Consider the following 18,171-nt stretch of genomic DNA (forward strand, 5'->3'; position numbering starts at 1 on the left):
AGATAAAAGGATGCAGGACTTTAAATCAAAAGCGTCCATCTGTGTGGCTGAGGAGCTAGACACAGGATCTCCATGAGCGTGCTTAACTCCTCAGGTCCAGCTTGAAGGTAATGATGCTAATGGATATTTACCTCGCTGCTCTTTTCTGCCAGGTGCCTGCCTGGCACACCGTCTCGATCAGGGTGGGAGGAGCGTGCAACACCAAGGTGTTGTTAAATGAGTATGAAATTGTACAGATTTCTGTTGTTCATTAGATCACCGGAAGGAACTTTTATTTCTTATTTATTTGTGTGTATGTGTGTATGTGTGTGTGTATGTGTGTATGTGTATGTGTGTGTATGTTTGTATGTGTGTGTGTGTGTGTGTGTGTGCTATGCTTTGCCATGGAATGTATGTGGAGGTCAGAGGATAATCTGTAGGAATTAGTTCTATCTACAATGTGGAATTCAGGAGTTAAACTCAGGTCATTGAGTTTCGGGGGAACACCCCAATCCACTGAGGCATCTGACTGGTCCTCATCTCTTCCAGGTTGACCTCAAATTCCCCATCTGGAGGAGGATGATTTTGAACTTTAGATCCTCCTGCTCCCATTTCTCAAGGACTGGGATTGCAAAGCACATGACAGCATGTTTGGTTTAGGTGATGCTGGAGCAATGCTAGGCAGTGCGAGGCAGTGCGAGGCAGTGCTAGGCAGTGCTAGGCAGTGCTAGGCAAATCCTTTGCCAGTCTATCCCTCCCCGTTCCCGCCCCCCCCCCCCCCCGGGTAAGATTAAAATTTCAAGTTTAAGATGAGCAAACTGAGCTGGGGAGCTGACTCAGCAGAAGGCATTTGCTCATTTCATGTATGAGAACCAAAGCTTGGGTCCCCCCAGAGATCAACATAAAATCAGGTGGATATGCTTCCAGTCTCTAATCCCAGGATGTGGGAAGCGGAGACGGGGAAACTTCTGGAGCAAGCTGCCTAGCCAGACCAGCTGTCCAGAGAAATTTGGGTTCTGTGAGAGACCCTCCTTCTGTATAACGTGAGTGATCAAGAAAACCAACCTGGGTCAGCCTTGGGCCCCCATCCATGCATATGTGAGCATGTGAGCTCCACGTATGTGAGCATGCATACATGTACAGGCGCCACACTCATGGTAAAAGTGCTTCATTCATTCATTCATTCAACAGAAACTTGCTTTTTGTTTTTAAATTATATTTATTTATTTTGTGTGTGTACATACACATGCATGCCATAGCACACGAATGGAGGTCGGGGACAGCTCGAGAAAGTCGGCTCTCTCCTTCTACCATACGGGCCCAAGGGATTGAACTGAAATCTGAAATTGGGCTAAAGGCTGCTGCAGTGAGGAGAGAAAAGGAAGTTTATAGTGACCAGATTTAGTAGAACACTAGGAGAAAATTTGGAGGACACACATAATTTGGCTCCTAATCCAGAGGATAGGGATGCTCTCATGAGGCTAACTTTGGATGCAAACCCAGGCCCTGTAACGTCCATCTCTGTTCTTTCAGTTTCAGACATCTCTGGACTGCCACGTCTAGCCACTCAACAACTCCGGGCGAAGGCGGGGCCCTGCAGCGGCAGTACAGCAGCCTGGGCAGCAGAGGGCGCGCCGACACACACTAGGGCCGCTCTGGCCCGGCCCTTCTCGGTGGCCGCGGAAGGTGACGTGGACACGGAAGTGGTCGTCGTCGCGGCGGCACCGGTGGGATCAGGGCCCGAGGCTGGGAGTGCGGCGAGCGAGCGGACGGGCGGCGGAGGCCTCGCAGCGGCTGCGGCGGCGGCTCAAGGCGCAGGCGTGGTCCGTTGGGTGCGAATCCGCTGAGTCCACGAGCAGCTTCTCAGCCCTCTCCCTGCCCGTCGGAACCCGGGAACAGGGACCCGCTTAGCCGGCGTCATCATGACCAAGGCCGGCAGCAAGGGCGGGAACCTCCGCGACAAGCTGGACGGCAATGAGCTGGACCTGAGCCTCAGCGATCTGAATGAGGTCCCCGTCAAGGAGCTGGTCAGTACGACCCCACGAGCCCCGGGAGCCCACCTATACTCCTGACGCCTGCTCTACGCGGGCAGGCCCCTCTCTCAAGCCTCAGTTTCCCGATCCTTAAAAAACTAGGTCTCCGGGGAGGCTGCGGTCTGCCCCAGTGTTCTTATTGCGGTGTACACGTGTCACTTTGGCACAGTTCCAGAAGATAGGGACCCTCTACCTACCCGACCCCGGGCTTCTTAGGGGCCAGGAGTGAATTTACCCTCGTTTCGGAAGCTCTCACAACGTCCAGCATCCTGCTGGGCCTTAAAATGAGAACCTGCGAGAGCGGTTGCTGGATGTGTTCGAGGATGAATGAATGACCTGGTCCCTGGAAGTAGGCCTTCAGATAGACCTGGGTGTGGCGCCGAACCCAGCTTCTCTAAGAAGCCTGCAATCCCAGCTGGCTGTCGTACCCCGGAAGCTGCCCTCCTTGAAGAAAGTGAAATCTCTCCGAAGGACTGACAAGGTCTCATCCCAGCTGCGCTGAAACTGTTGTGTACCTCACTTCACCCTCCATCCTCCTCCACCCCAACCCCTATTATTCCGGAGTCTGAGGCCCTGGGGACATCACACACCTAGTTGGTTGCCAATATGGAGCTATAGCCTCCACCCGTGGTTTTCCTACTCTGTGCTCCCTAGCCCTAAAGTCTCATGTTGGCTTCACTTTGGATGGCCACACCTTCCTTATTGCCGTTAAGGGGCTACCTTTGCCCCTGTCATTTGGGCTAGTCGGCCTTCCACTGTGGCTGTGTAGTATGGTGGTTTGAATGGCCTGCCAGTTCATATCTTAGCTCCATTGCTCAATAACTGAATGTCCTCAGCAAGTTAACTAGCCAGCCTTTATGTCTAGATTTCTTCATTTATAAAATGATGCTAACGGTTCCTATCTCCTACATTTATGAGTATTAAAATCAATGTCAAATACTTGGAAGGTAGCAAATACTGATAGATGTAGTTGGTGGTTTCCACTCTATGGTATCCAGAAGTTCTTTTTAGGTGGTCATTTGGACATTCAGGTTGACCTAGGATCCTTAACTGAGTATTTGGTTCCTTTCCCACTCTCGGAAGAGGGCCAGACTGTGTGAGCCAGGCGCTAGGACAAACCTGAAACCATATCCTCCAGGCATGCGGCCATTACAGCATTCTCCTTAGGGGGAAGAGAGGGCCAGTTTTGCAGAGCTGCTCTAGTCCTGGACACATTTGGAAAGTAGAGACAGGCTGTGAGGGCCCAGCCAGAGCCCTCCCCAGAGAAGGCACTCAGTACCGATACTGTTGGTGGATAGATGACTGAATGAGAAAATAAAATTGTGGGGCTTCATTAGATCCCATTCCTGCCCTGAAACCTAATAGCAGGCCACGAGAGGAAAATTCTCCAGTGCCCTGGGGTTTTTGAAGGATCAGTTTTCTCTGGGACATCCTATGGACAAATCCCTCCTTTGCGTCCTCCCTAGATCCTGGTTGACTGGCATTTTCCTTCTTACCCTCAAGAACATTATACTTCTACACCTTTCCCTCCTTGGGGTCTTACTCTGACCCCGGACTAGTCTTCTATTTGACATCCTCTTGCCTTCTGAATCCTGGGATTACAGGCATGCGCCATCCTGCCCACCCCTATCTATCTATCTATCTATCTATCTATCTATCTATCTATCTATCTATCTATCTATCTATGGCCCTTGCTAATTGTGGGAACATTCTCTGGAAAATGCTTCATTAGCAGATGTCACTAAATCATTCCAGTTGTTGGTTTGACTTGTTTTTCTCTTCTTTCTAGGCTGCACTCCCAAAGGCCACTGTATTGGATCTGTCCTGCAATAAACTGAGCACTCTTCCGGTAAGACCGGCAAATACCAGTGAATCCTGGAGCCCTAAATGTTCCCCATGTTCTGGGAGTGAGGGGTGGCATAAAGTGTAATTTCAGGAAAGGTCTACAGACAGGGTCCCGCTAAATCTGAGGGTATTGGTGGGGACCGGTGGAGGAGGGTGGTTTGCCTCAGAAGTACATTCTTTCGAACAGCAGGAGAGGCAGGCTATAGGAAGTCAAGTCAGCAGGTTGCTGCTGAATCACTTACTGGGTTCATCTTTTTTCTGCTTTATTTTAGTCTTGACAAAAGTAGTTTACTGCTCTTGCATAAAGGAGATAGAGACCACTGTGTCATTTTGCTCTGTGTTCTATGGAAAAAAAGTGAACTTGCATCTTGATTTGTTTTGTGACAAGGTCCTGGATAGCCCAGGCTGGCCTTGAAACTCCTGACCTTGCTGCTTCCACCTCCTGAGTGTTGGGACTGTTGGTCTGTACCACCGTGCCTGACTTGTTTTGCAGTTTGTTTTGAGATTATATAAACTGTGTTGTGCAGCCTGGCTTCAAATCAGTGGCAGTCCTCTCATGTTAGCTTCCCAAGAGCTGGGATTTCAGGCCCGAGTACCATGCTGGGTCTACACATCTTTTGATGAGGAACAAGAAAGACTGAGGTTTGATGAGACTCTCCTGCCTTTATCCCCCAAACCTGGACTTGAATTACTTGAGACTTGCTTTCCTTGTTATGGAACATACCCAATGTATATCAAGTCCTTTTGATGTTTTTGGAGTCTTTTTTTGCATAGAAAACAATATGTCATTATAACACTTTGTACATATATAATTGTATCCTGCTCAGATGCCTGCTTCCCCACTCTTCTCTCATCATTCCTCTTGGTTTGATTTTTCTCACAACTTCTTCCAGTTCTTATTTTTCTGGAGACAGGGTTTCTCTGTGTACCCCAGGCTAGCCTCAGGCTCCTGAGTGCTGGGATTATTGGTATAACAGTACCCTGCTGTTACTTCACCCCTGTAGGCATTGATTCCTTCAGCCTCTCCTCTCCTGAGCGATGGCCTCCTCCTCTGTTGCGGTGCTCCTTTGTCATCAGGCCATTCCTTGCTGTCAGATGCCTCTTGCATCCTGTACCGTGGCCAGTCATACCTTACTGGATTCAAGGGTAGCCTCTTGTTGGCTCGGTCAGAAGTTAGCCATTTCTTCATCGGATCATTAGTCAGTCCCTCTTAGTGTTCTCTTGGGCTTCTCTTATTGTCAACAGCATCTTCTTCCCACAGCTCATTAAAAATGGCCTCTGTTCCAGGAGGTATTGTATATCTAATTAAAGAAGGGTAGCAGCTCCTCGCAGCACACCTGCTACCCACTGTGCCCGGCAGTCACTCAGCACCCGAGTGCACTCTTAAATCTGAGTCTGTCCCGTTGTCTGTCCTAAGAACTTTGCTTTGGCTGTACAACATGGAGCCCTTGGTGTTTATGAGTCCTCACAGAGCACAAACAGTGCCCGTTAGCCGATTGTAGTGCCACTGTCAGGTGGATGCTTAGCAAAGGTTAGTGTCAGGGACTAAGAACGAGCCTGGTTTGAGTAGGACAGGTCCTAGGCATTGAGTTGCTTACCCTAACACACATTGAGACCTGTGCAAAGTTACTGTGCTGTCACAAGAAACAGAGGCTAAAACTTAGTACTCAAGTATTGGCCATGTTTATAAAAAACAGGTGTATATGTGTGTTTCTTTTCTTGTAGAAGGATCTTGAGGATGGGAATTGAACCCAGGGCCCCGTGGATAAGCTATGCACAGCTTTTGTGTGTATAGTGCTGGGTGGTAGACTTCGGGCGTTGCATATGCTGGGCAAGCGCTCAACCACTGAGCTATCCCTGTAGTCCAGTTTGTTGTTTGAGATGAGGTTTTGTTCTTCTGCCCGGGCTAGCTTCCAACTGTACCAGCCTCCCAAGTAGCGAGGAGTACAAGTTTGTCCTACAATGTCCAGTGAGAAATCTTATGAAAGATGGAGACAGGGCATCATGGGAGGACAGGAAAGCCCTGTATCACCTAGCAGCGGTGTAGAATAGGAGCTAATCAACAAGATGGGGAAAAAACAGCATATTATTTTTTGGTATTTTGAGACAGTTTTTCTGTGTAACAGCCTTGGCTGTCCTGGAACTCACTCTGTAAACCAGACTGGCCTTAGACTCACAGAGATCCTCCTGCCTCAGTTTCCCAAGTGGGTTATATGTGTTCTAATGCTGGGTTTGTGCTAATGCTGTCTTATAAGCTTGTCTAGGTAGCTACTATAATAGCAGTGTTCTTTCCATTCCTTGTCATTTGGAGAGAAGTAGTGCAAAGGTTGGGATTTACACAGGATATTCTTGATTTGGGGGTTCCTACACCTTTATATCAAAGTGTGTGAGCCCTGGGCCTAAGTCTTTTTTCTCCGGGTCCTAGTCGGATTTCTGTGGCCTCACACACCTGGTGAAGTTGGACCTCAGCAAGAACAAGCTGCAGCAGCTGCCCGCAGACTTTGGCCGCCTGGTCAACCTTCAGCATTTGGATCTCCTCAACAACAAGCTGGTCACCCTGCCTGTCAGCTTTGCTCAGCTCAAGGTAAATGCACCGAGGTTGCCCAGCCAAGTGTGACCAAGGCTCAGGGACTAGGGGAGCATAGCCCTGAGCAGGGGAGGGGACCAGAAATGCCCTGCTCAGCTGACTACTCTCAGGTGGAACATAGAGCTTTATTCTAGCTCCTTTTACTCCACTTTGAGGTACTGTGTGGAAACTCAGGCTTAGCCAGTCCCTTCTCCCGTCTCTGTAGAATCTGAAGTGGCTGGATCTGAAAGACAATCCCCTGGATCCTGTCCTGGCCAAGGTGGCAGGAGATTGCTTGGATGAGAAACAATGTAAGCAGTGTGCAAACAAGGTAAGCATGAAGCTCCCAGGGGCCTTGCTCACATTCTCGCCTGGGACTTGACTCTCTCCTCTTGTTTACCCTCCCAGGGTACCAATAGTGCCGTATTATTAAAGCACCCAGGTCTCAGTGAGATGAGCCTGACATGCAGAGGTCTGTGTTGCTGTAGTTACCTAGTATTTATTATTATTTAAAAAGACTTATGTGTGTGTGCCTGCATGAGTATGTGTACCATATACTTGCAGGTGCTCACATAGGCCATAGAGGGTATTGGACCTAGAGTTACAAGCAGTTATGAGCTGCCTGATATAGATGCTGGGAACTGAAGCCAGCTCCTGCAAGAGCAGCAAGTGCTCCTAACCACTCAGCCAGGGCTGGTGCATTTATTTTTACAAGTAGTAGGGCCATCTTTTCTACTACATACAGTCCTTCTTCAGAAACCACTCATGCTCCAGTCTGACATTATGTTGACAGTTGTTTTATATATTAGTTGATTTTTTAAATGTTATCTTTTTTTAAGGATTTATTTTTGTTTTATGTGTACATGTACATGCATATACACGTACCACATGGAGGCCTGCAGAAGGTATTGGGTTCCCCGGCATTGACCTTGAAGCCAGTTGTAAGATGCCTGAATTAGATGCTGGGAACTGAACCCAGCTCCTCTGCAAGAGTAACAAGCGCTCTTAACTATTGAGCCATCTCGCCGGCCTCTTAAATCCATGCATTTGTGTGTGGTGGCCAGAGGATAATACTGGTTACATCTTTTGAGAAGGGGTCTATCATTGACCAATTAGGCAAGATTATCTGGCCAGTGAGACCCAGAGATCCTTTTGATCCCACTTCAGTAGCACTGGGATTACAAGTGTGTGCTACTATGTGTTTTTACATGAGTGCTGAGGATCAAACTGAGGGCCACATGCTTATAGGCAAGGGATTTTTTTGTTTTTGTTTTTCTAACTAAACCATCTCTCAACTTGAAGAGTTGTTTTACTAGGACATAGTAATTCTGTCCTAGTTACTAAAACATGGCTTTATTAGGGTTAAAGCCATGACCTTTCTGAGGCAGCATTATAACCAGTAAAAAAGTCAAGATTGGAGGCCAGCAATGTGAGTCAACGGGTAAGGCACTTACCATCAAGCCCGATGACCTGAGTCCCATCTCCAGGACCCACATGATGGAGGGAAAGAACTGACTCCCCTGGGTGGTCCTCTGACCTCCACATGTACACCACCCCTTTGGCACATGCATGTCCCCTTTCTTCCCCTCACAAAATAAGTAAACCTTTTGAAAAGGGGTTAAGAGGCTGGAGAGAGACTGAGATGACTGAGCAGTTAAGAGCACATGCTGATCTTTCAGAACATTCAAGTTTGATTTTCAGCATCCACATTGGCTACTCGAGGGGTATCTGATACCTTTGGTCTCCTTAGGCACCTACTCTTCCTCCCCCCCCATCTCACGCATATGCGAGCACACACACACGTGCACACACACTTATTTTTCCCCAAGGTGGTTTCTCTATGCAGCCTTGACTGTCCTGGAATTCACTATGTAGAGCAGGATGATCTCGAACTCATAGAGATCCGCCTGCCTCTGCTTCCCAAGTGCTGGGATTAAAGATGTGTACCACCACTGCCCAGCTTTGAATCTTTTGAAAGGGGGGTTAAGGTTTAGAAGTTTGTGGCTATAGATAGACATGTCCTGACAAGAGTGAGGAAGAAGGGGCATTTGTGCAAGACTGCCCTTTCTGGTGACCAGGTTCCTTGATGATGCCTTACCTTGCTCATTAGGAGCAGTGCTGTACCCTCAATCATGACCACTCTGCTAGGGGAACAGATTGCTGCTTCCGCAGCTGAGCACCAAATGGTTTGCTATGTCTGGATGCTGTGGGAGCAAGACAAACTTAGCCTTACCTCAGTTAATGTAAGCTAAATGTGTGTGAGGGGTTCCTGTGAGCCTCAAAAACAATGGCCTTTCCCTTCTTAACTACTCAGGGTTTATATAATCTCACCATGATTGTTACAAGAAACCAAGCTCAGAAGTAAGAACCAACCAGACAAGGCTCCTACATTCTGTGAAATCCTGTTGTGAAAACTTGGTGGGACTCTGGGAAGTGGGTGTTTCCCTTTTGTCTGTCCTGTGATATCTCAGGGTACACGCACCAGTCATCTCCATTCAGCAGATACTGTTAGACTGTATGGAACCAATCTATCCAGAGGGGGCTGTGGTAGGGAGCTCTCTGGGACAGCATAAAACCGAGCATGGTGGTGTAAGGCCATAATCCCAGCACTTGTGATGAGGCAGAAGGACAAATTCCACGTCATTCTTGGCTATGTAGTGTGTTTGAAGCCAGCCTGAATGACACTTAGTGATAATTCATAGCTTATGACCACAGAAGTAGCTTGTATTTAGTGCAGAGGCCCCTTCTGGTCATATATTTCTTCCAGACATGCTCCAGGTAGCACAGTGCATTATAAATGTGGTAACTAAAGCCACAGTCCTTGGAAGCACAGGCATGACTGCCCCTAGCTGCAGCACTTTCAGGCATTGTAGAAGAGTAGTTTGGCAAGTCAGAATAAGGTCAGAAGTTCCTAGAAGAGCATCTGCCCCTAGGAAGTTACCTTAGTGCAGTCTCTCTTATTTCTGAGCTGCCTGTGTTATCAGATAATTTCTGATGGGACCTTGTAGCCATGGTAAGAACGGACACGCCATAGCCAGCCGCACACCTGCTGAAGCCAACTGTACGCTTCTTACTCAGTGTCCAGTTTGGAGTGACTCTGCTCACCATCATGTTCACCCATCTTCCAGTGCCTGCAGTTCTTTGTTGGGCTGTGATTTTTATAAATTGGATTCCCTTGAGAGGTACTGATAGGTCCAAGTCCTGGGTTAGCAGTTTGTGGCTTCAAACCAGGCTATGGAACCCCTCTTGTGATGAGTGTGTGTGTGTGTGTGCTTGAGGTTGCCAAGAACTGGGTGGGGCTTGAATGCTCAGATCTGTCCTGAGGGTCCTCTGCTGTCTTACTTTAGAGTAGATGAGTTTTCCTGAGCTCCTTATGTCCGCAGTAAAGATGGTGTGATTCAGCCGCAGTGTGTATTGAATCCCATCATGCTGCAGATGGTGCCAAGTGGCCAGAGCAGGTTACCATAGTCAGAGAAACGTATGTTAGTTCTGGCTTCCAGATCAGAAAATTGGCTTAAAAGAGCTGAATTGCTTGCTGAGATCACACATAGTGATAGAATTTGGATTGTCAGAGGCTCTGAGTTACACTCAACGGAACACCAGCTTCTAAAAATTATAGGACTTAAAAAACATGAAACAAAAAGCTGGGTGGTGGTGGCGCATGCCTTTAATCCCAGCACTCAGAGGCAGGGACAGGTGAATCTTTGTGAATTTGAGGCCAGCCTTAGCTACAGAGTGAGTTCTAGGACAGGGACAGCCAAGGCTGTGTAGAGAAACCTTGCCTTGGAAAAAAAATCATAGGACTGAGAGGGAGAGGTAGCTCAGTAATAGAGCATGTCTTTAACATGTAGAAGCCCCATTAAAACAAACAGAAAAGATGAAAGGAATTTGGCTCCTCCTCCTCTGTGTCCACAGTGAGAACATTTGTGACTCTTTTGGGTATTGGTCATTCATGAGTTGATCCTGAGAATTTGGGGCCCTGGGTACTGATTACAGGTGGGTGGTATTTGGGCCTTTCTCTTAAAGCTGTCTTCTCCTTAGTGGGTCAGTACTCAGGTCTCAGTTTCTTTCTGTGGTGCGCCCTGGGCACATCAGTTTGTCTTGATTTTTGTCCTTTTGTCATAGAAATTCCGTCATGGGTGTCCATTGCCTCCAATCTGTCATACCTAGCCACTTGCTAGGAACAAAACAGTTCCTGTCAGTGACTTAGCTGGTGTGCTGGCTCATGCCTGTCAGGACTGCCACACATGCGGGGCCAGGCTGGGAGACTGATCACTACTTTATTTCAAGAAACTGAAACCAAAGCCAGAGGGAATTACAGCGGATGAACAGGAGCGGAAGGAGAAGGGTCAGGGGAGCATGTTCAAAGGAGTGCTGTCTCCCTGGGGATAACCGGGAGCCACTGGGTGGATGATGTGAACTTGTCCCTGTGAGCGTGATGGGAATGATAGAACTTTTTTTTTTTTTTTTTTTTTTTTTTTTTGCTTTTTCGAGACAGGGTTTTTCTGTAGCTTTGGTGCCTGTCCCGGAACTAGCTCTTGTAGACCAGGCTGGCCTTGAACTCCCAGAGATCCGCCTGCCTCTGCCTCCCGAGTGCAAGGCATGCGCCACCACCGCCCGGCTTGATAGAAATTTTCATAGATTCTAGTTGGTGTTGCTTTTTCCTGGAAAGTTTTTTTCTGGCAGTCTTAATGAACTGGAGTCACGTGACTCTTCTGCAATGAAGTATTTAAGATATAAAGATAGAATTATCTCCCCTGGTCCTGTCCCACCTTCAGGGCCCCTGATAGTCTAGGATCCTGACATGAACAGTCTTTTTCCTGAGACCTGAACAGCATGAGAACATGACCTGTGAGGACTCAGAGCCCCTTCTCTCCTGCAGGTCTTACAGCACATGAAGGCCGTGCAGGCGGATCAGGAACGGGAGCGGCAGCGCCGGCTGGAAGTGGAGCGAGGTGGGTGGCCATCCTTCTTCTCTTCCCTTTCCTTAATCAGCCAGCAGTATTAGGTTTCCGGAACAGGATCTGTAGGAGGGTGCTGAAGAGTGTGTATGTGGAGGCCTGGGCAGGGGGCACACAGAATGGGACAGTATAGTGGCATCATGTTACCTGATGCCTTTCTCCATCCAGACCTCTCTGCAGGGCTCCACAGCCAACAAACAACTACTAATGTCTCTGCTTTGAGTTGGCCATCCTCTGATGGTGAAAAGGCGCCTTCAGCATAGCTGGAGCCAGGCACATGGGCGCATACCTATAATCTCACTATTTGGGAGGCCTGGGCTACAAAACAAGACCCTCATCTCAGAAAGCAAAACCCAAAATAAAGAACCAATGAAGTAAATACCAAAATAAACTTCCACAAACAAAACAAATCGCTAGAGCAGATTCACCTCCCTTTTCAAAGCCCCAGTATGAAATCTTTCCTATAGGAGAAAACTCCTTGGAGTTTTCAAGCCTGAGGTATGACAGATGTCCATGATTCTGTTTTCAGTCTGTTAGCGAGTCTTCTGTGTGACTTCACCATCCTGTGGGACCACAGTGCCTTCTGCCTTGTCTTCACGACTGTGCCATCCCCACATTTCTGTCCTCTACCTCTCAGCTCAGGATCTCTTTGAAACATAGACCAGATTCTGCTACGGTGTGCTTAAAACTCTTTCTTGGCTTTCCACTGAATCTAGAATGGCATCCCAAGTTAGTGGGGTGGCCAGCCCCATCCTCCACACAGGCGAGCATGCCATTAAATTAGCCTGTGCGCACTTTCTTTGGCAGCACATAGACTACAACTTAGCCATTGCTTTTCCTGGACACACTAACTATAGTTCCAGGATGTTCAGGGTTATATAGAGAGACCCTGTATGAAACCAAACCAACCAACCAAACAAACAAACAAAAAAACCCCAAACCAACTCCAGCAGCAAAAACAAAAAAAGGCAATGAAGTTTGAGTGGAGATAAGGCAGGTGGAGGCAGGTCAGTGAGGAGTTAGGAGTAGGGTGAATGTGATCTAAATACTTTATATGAAATTATGAAGGAATTAATAAAAAAATCATGGATTTATTTATTATGGGGTCTCATTATTTAGCCCTGCTTGGAACTCACTGTGTAGACCAGGCTGGCCTCAAACTCACAAAGATTTGCCTGCTTCTATCTCTGGAATGCTAGGATTAAAGTTAGGTGCCACCACACCTGTCCTAAAAATATTAATTTTCAAAGACAGCAAGCAGGCTGGAAAAATGGCTCAGTAGTAGCAAGCACTGGCTGCCCTACTCAGGGAGCTGAGTTTCATCTGTTATGTGATTCCAGGGGACTTCCACAGGCACTGTATGTATGCACATGGCACACATGCATATGAAACTAAAACTAATCCTTACAGAAAGAAAGCAATGCCTGTCATTTCCCCTCTGCATCTCAGCACTCTGTGATCTTGGGTGACTGACTTGTAAGCTGCAGTGGGAGAAAGGACGTGCACAGTACTGACTACTGGCAGTCCCTGAGCTCACCGTACGGGAGTTACAGCTCTGCTTGCTATATGCATAGCTGCCGTGGCAACACAACTCATCCCTGCTTTTCCACTCCTTGCCAGCACCAGGTCCCTAGAGGCTGGGTGTGGTCTGCTCTTGGCATTCTCTGTGCCCAGCTAAACACTGGTTGTTTGCATGAAAAGGAGCTACTGTCCCGATGGTACTACTGTTCAGCTCCACTATGGATCCCCTAGGCTTTCAAGGCATAAAAGGGCATTTAGCCACCATTTTGTGGTATTCTGACTTTAGAAACATGTATTTTAGGCTTCTAAATGACTAATTTGAAAATGCATTTTTAGAACCAATAATTTGGAAGTGGGATACCTCATGAACTGTAAAGTCAACCTGAGCAAATCTTGTGTTGAGTTGACTCTTTCTGAATTAAGCTGGTGTGACTTTAGAAAAAGATTGCGCTATAACCCTGACATGAGCTCCTCTCACCGCCTTCCTCTCTGTTCACGTTCATCCCACAGAACCAATATCTCCATTCTATCCTCTCTTTATAATCAGGAGGTTCAGCCCTCTGTGCACTTTTGTTCTTTTTGGGGAGGGAAGGTGTTCTCCAGGCTGGTTTTAAAACTCCCAGGCTTACAGTCGCCTACCCTCAGCCTTTTGACAACTTAGTTATTTACTTTGTGTGCCCACAGTATACATACGGTGGTAAGAGAACAACTTGTGGGAGTCTGTTCCCTCCTATGTGGGACCTAGGGATAAAACTAGGTCATCAGGGGCTGGAGAGGTGGCTCAGCAGTTAGCACTGGCTGTTCTTCCAGAGGTCCTGAGTTCAGTTCCCAGCAACTACATGGTAGTTCACAGCCATCTATAGTAGGATCTGATGCCCTCTTCTGGCATGCAGGCAGAACACTGTATACATAATAAATAAATGAATATCTTTAAAAAAAAAAAAAACCTCAGATCATCGGGCTTCATGGCAGGTGCCTACTGAGCCATCCTGTCTGTCCACCCATACCTTTCTTAGATTCCCCTTGTAATACTCCCTAATTTTTCTATTGCTTGTAGCCAGGAATCAGTAATAAGACTCAGTAAACCCTGACAGAAACTTTGGTTTTTCGAGATGTGATTTCTTTGTAGCTTTGGAGCCTGTACTGGAACTAGCTCTTATAGAGCAGGCTGACCCTGAACTCACAGAGATCCACCTGCCTCTGCCTCCTGAGTGCTGGTGGGTGGCACCACCACCACCAGGCTTTTTTGTTTGTTTGGTTTTTTAGAGATAGAGTTTCTCTGTGTAGTCTTGGCTGTCCTAGAATTCACACTGTAGACCAAGCTGGCCCTGAACTCACAGAGATCCGCCTGCTTCTGCCTCCCGAGTGCTGGGATTAAAGGCATGCACCACCACCACCTGGTGAAACTTCATTTTTAAGGGTAACTTTCTTGACCCAGGCTGGTTTTCAACTCATTTAGCCGAGAGTAGCCTGGACCAGGCGATCCTCTGCCTCAGCTTCCTGAGTGCTGGGAGTACATTTTTCATAGATTCTCCCTTGATAGTCCAATCTAGCCTGAAACTCATAATCTTACACACCCCTCAGCATCTCTTCTACCCTAAATGCTGGGATTACAGACCTGTGATACCGTACCTGGATTCTCTTACAGTTTCTGTGTGACCCATGGCATAAAAGAAAAGGCAGATGAATCCACACTTTAATCGCTTGCGTAGACAGGCTGCTGGGGGTTGTGTGAGAGGAGTCACGTTTTGAATGCAAACTGTTGCAGAGGCAGAGAAGAAGCGGGAGGCCAAGCAGCAAGCTAAGGAAGCAAAGGAGCGCGAGTTGCGAAAGCGGGAGAAGGCAGAGGAGAAGGAGCGCCGACGGAAGGAGTACGATGCCCAGAAAGCTTCCAAGAAGGAGCAGGAGAAGAAGCCCAAGAAGGAAACAAATCAGGCCCCAAGTAGGTTTGCTTTCTGTTAGCAGCATGCAGGGGCAGAGTGGTGGTTTGTGCCCCTGTGCTTGTTCGTCCTTGCCTTGAGCAAGACACCTAATGTCACTACTACTTGTTTTGCTAAAGATAGGGGCTCTGCCTGTTTGCCAGCAGGTGAAGAGTAAGTGAGAAAAACACTTAAAGTTCCTGCCTAAATTGGGCATGGTGGTACTTGGGAGGAGGTGGGAGGGTCACTGCACTCAAGGCCAGCTTGGTCTGCACAGTCAAGTTCCAGGACAGCTGGAGTGATGGAGTGAGACCCTGTTTCCAAACAAACAGAACCCCCCCCCCCCTTTTTTTGCTTAAAATTCTCAAGATGTTTCTCATTAGAAATTGATGTGTGAAGCTGGGCATGTTAACACGTTTGTACCTTAACATCAGGCAAGTCGAGGCTGGAGGGTTGTTAAGTTTGAGCTAGGCTGTGTGTGTGTGGGGGGGTGATCTTAGAACAGCCGCCACACACGATTGTCCTGGGAGCGGTCACATTTATAATGTGGTATGTGTTTACCTTCTGAGCTTGTCTCTTTTTAGAGGGTGGGTGAGGTTTGAGATAGGGTTTCTTCACGTAGCCCAGACTGCCCTGGAACTCATTTTGTAGACCAGGTTGACCTTGAACCTGGAGATCCACCTGTCTCTGCCTCCCAAGTGCTGGGATTAAAGCCAGGTAGCACCATGGCCCGGTTCCTGAACTTGTCTTTTAGAAAAAGGTCTTGAAGTGTAGCCTAGGCTAGCTTTGAGTTTGTGATCCTCCTGTCTGAGCTCTCAGAATGTTAACATTCCAGGCAGGAGCTACCACCCTGGCCAATCTTTTTTTCTTTTTATAGTGACTGGCATTATTTTGCCAGACCTTGTGCAGGTTTTCCTTTGGAGACAGCGGCACTATAGCCCAGAGTGTCGTCAAACTTCTCGTAATGCTTCAGGCTCCTGAGTGCTGGGATTACAGACCTGTGCCCCAGTATATACTAGTTTATACTTTTTATGTAACAGTGACATTTTTGATATTAGTAATTTGGACCCACCCCCCTAAGTGGGTGGCAGTCTACCCTTTTTGAACACCCCTGATGAGCTTCCTATGCTCCCGAGGACCCCAGATCATCTCCCTGTTCCAAAGAGAATGGAAGACCCTGGGAACTGAGCTGCAGAAGGCAACAGAATGAATCCCATCATATGTAGTGCTTAGAGACCTTGGGGAAGACTGCATTTGCATTTTTGAATAGCAGGGGATTTAGCTCTCATTTCTAAAACATCTGCTCAGGACTTAAGAAGGGAGTGAATCTGCATGGATTCTAGAATTGCTCTCTACAAATTGGCTTATTTTGTCCCTCCAGAATCTAAGTCTGGCTCTCGCCCTCGCAAGCCACCACCCCGAAAACACACTCGCTCCTGGGTTGTGTTGAAGGTGTTGCTGCTGCTGCTGCTGCTGTGTGTGACAGGAGGGCTGGTTGCATGCCGGTTGACAGGGCTGCAGCAGCAACCCCTCTGCAACAGCGTGAACACCATCTACGACAATGCCGTCCAGGGCCTGCGTCATCACGAGATCCTCCAGTGGGTCCTCCAGACCGACTCCCAGCAGTGAGCTTGTCCTCAGCACCCCTGCCTCCCAGCCTTGGAGCTTGGATTCCTATGGAATTGGGTTCTGCTGGACACAACCTCTTTTTAGCGTCAGACCTACCTGCCATCATCAAATGGCTGCTGATTGGTACTTGCGATCTCCCCTTTATAGGACGTCTTTGTTCCTTGTCAGGGTTCCCTGGTGGAATGAGGAGAAATGGAGAGGGGAGGACGAGTTACCTGCATGCCTAAAGGAGTAGGCTTGGGGCGGGAGGGAGAAGACATAGGCTTTTCTAATTACACAAGGCTGTGTAAGGCAAGGTTCCTTTCTACTAAATGGCCAGCTGTCACTACATTTATACTTTTGTATGTCACAAACCCTTTCATTCCTCCCCGGGTAACCAGGACAAATTGGAGGACAGTGTGTTACTAGGGCCTAGGAATACTTGGGTAAATCTAACCTAAGCTGGGAGGGTGGAATAAAATGTTTCCTTAAAGATCTCAGACGTGAGCATTTTAGTAACATACAAAATGTCTGGCTGTGGAGATGACTTCTTTGCCACAGGTCTAGTGTAGCACTTGAGGCAGAGCAGGAGAGGCTGTCCATGGCTTGCCCACAGTATTCTAGCTAGTCTAAAGCAGAACCCAACTCTCACTCCAGTTTTCTTCCTTTCCCTTGATGTCATTTGGCCTCCTTTCTATAATACCCAAGAGAATGGACTCCCACCAGAATCGTCTCAGCCGAAGTGAGTCTTTCATAATAGACAAGTCATGCCACCCGCAAATAGATCTCCTGCTATCAGGGTCCTGGGAAGATCCGGTGGAATTTTGCCTCAGCTTAAATGGCTTCCACAAAATGGCAGCAGGCCAGTCTCCCTGCCTCAATTTAGAGCATTAACTCCCCAATGGCCTGGAAGCACAGAGGCAGATCTCTACAAAAGCTGCACCAGGACAGCTCCACCACCAGTCTTGGTGTGATGAAATACCTCAGAGGCATTCGATTTCAAAGAAGCAGGTTTAGAGTTGATTCTGGGCCTGTAACAGCAGGGAAGGAGTAGGAAAGAAGTGGGAGCAAAGGGAAACAGTCACATGGTGGTGCTGTTGAGTGCTACATACACATATCTAAGCATTAGCACAAACCTGGGCGACACCACCCACCTTCCTGCTGCTACAGAAAGCATTTTTGCCCCCTTCTCCTTGTCTTCACAGCAGCTGGATGAAGGGATCAGGAACAACTGCGTCTGGTGCTTATTTGCTAAAAACTCCTGATTGCAAGTTTCTCGACTCTCCCCTAGGGACCAAGTACCTGTCAGTTCAGAGTGGAGCCCTAGCGGCCCATCTGGACAGGCCTGACACGGGAAGAAAGGCCTTTGTCTCCTCCTCCCCCAGACAGCTCTGCTGTGTAGGTCCACACCTTACTCAGAATACTACACATTCCTTTAGTCTTCCTCCAAGCTCCAGAGCCATTGGTACAAATGCTTTATTGAGAAAAAGTATATACTACATACATGACATCATGAAAATAGGAGTCAGCCTGGTCATAGTTCCCGGCTGGTTGAGGCAGCTCCGTGGCTGAGCCTAGTCTAGCCAACCCACAGGCAAGAGTTCACTCTGACTTCGAGATTTGATGCTTATTCTTTGGATTTCTACAATTATTAAATCCGTGTCTGAGTGGTCTGCCTTTCTCCTTTGTGTTGTGAGGGTCGACTGGGGCAACGTGGGATGGTTGGTTGTCCGTGGCAT

The 18,171-nt window shown here is 47.9% G+C and overlaps 1 protein-coding gene across 1 annotated transcript; it reads left to right on the plus strand.

Annotated features, from left to right (window-relative positions):
* Positions 1-1,660: 1,660 nt before the first annotated feature.
* Lrrc59 (leucine rich repeat containing 59) lies at positions 1,661-18,104 on the plus strand. Its single transcript, XM_057775968.1, has 7 exons — positions 1,661-2,006; positions 3,802-3,861; positions 6,283-6,441; positions 6,650-6,754; positions 11,306-11,378; positions 14,674-14,847; positions 16,206-18,104. The coding sequence occupies exons 1-7, from the start codon at positions 1,902-1,904 to the stop codon at positions 16,451-16,453; spliced, it is 924 nt and encodes a 307-aa protein (XP_057631951.1). The 5' UTR covers positions 1,661-1,901; the 3' UTR covers positions 16,454-18,104.
* Positions 18,105-18,171: the final 67 nt, after the last annotated feature.

This window comes from Chionomys nivalis, chromosome 7 (genome assembly GCF_950005125.1).
Source record: "Chionomys nivalis chromosome 7, mChiNiv1.1, whole genome shotgun sequence".
Taxonomy (NCBI): domain Eukaryota; kingdom Metazoa; phylum Chordata; class Mammalia; order Rodentia; family Cricetidae; genus Chionomys; species Chionomys nivalis.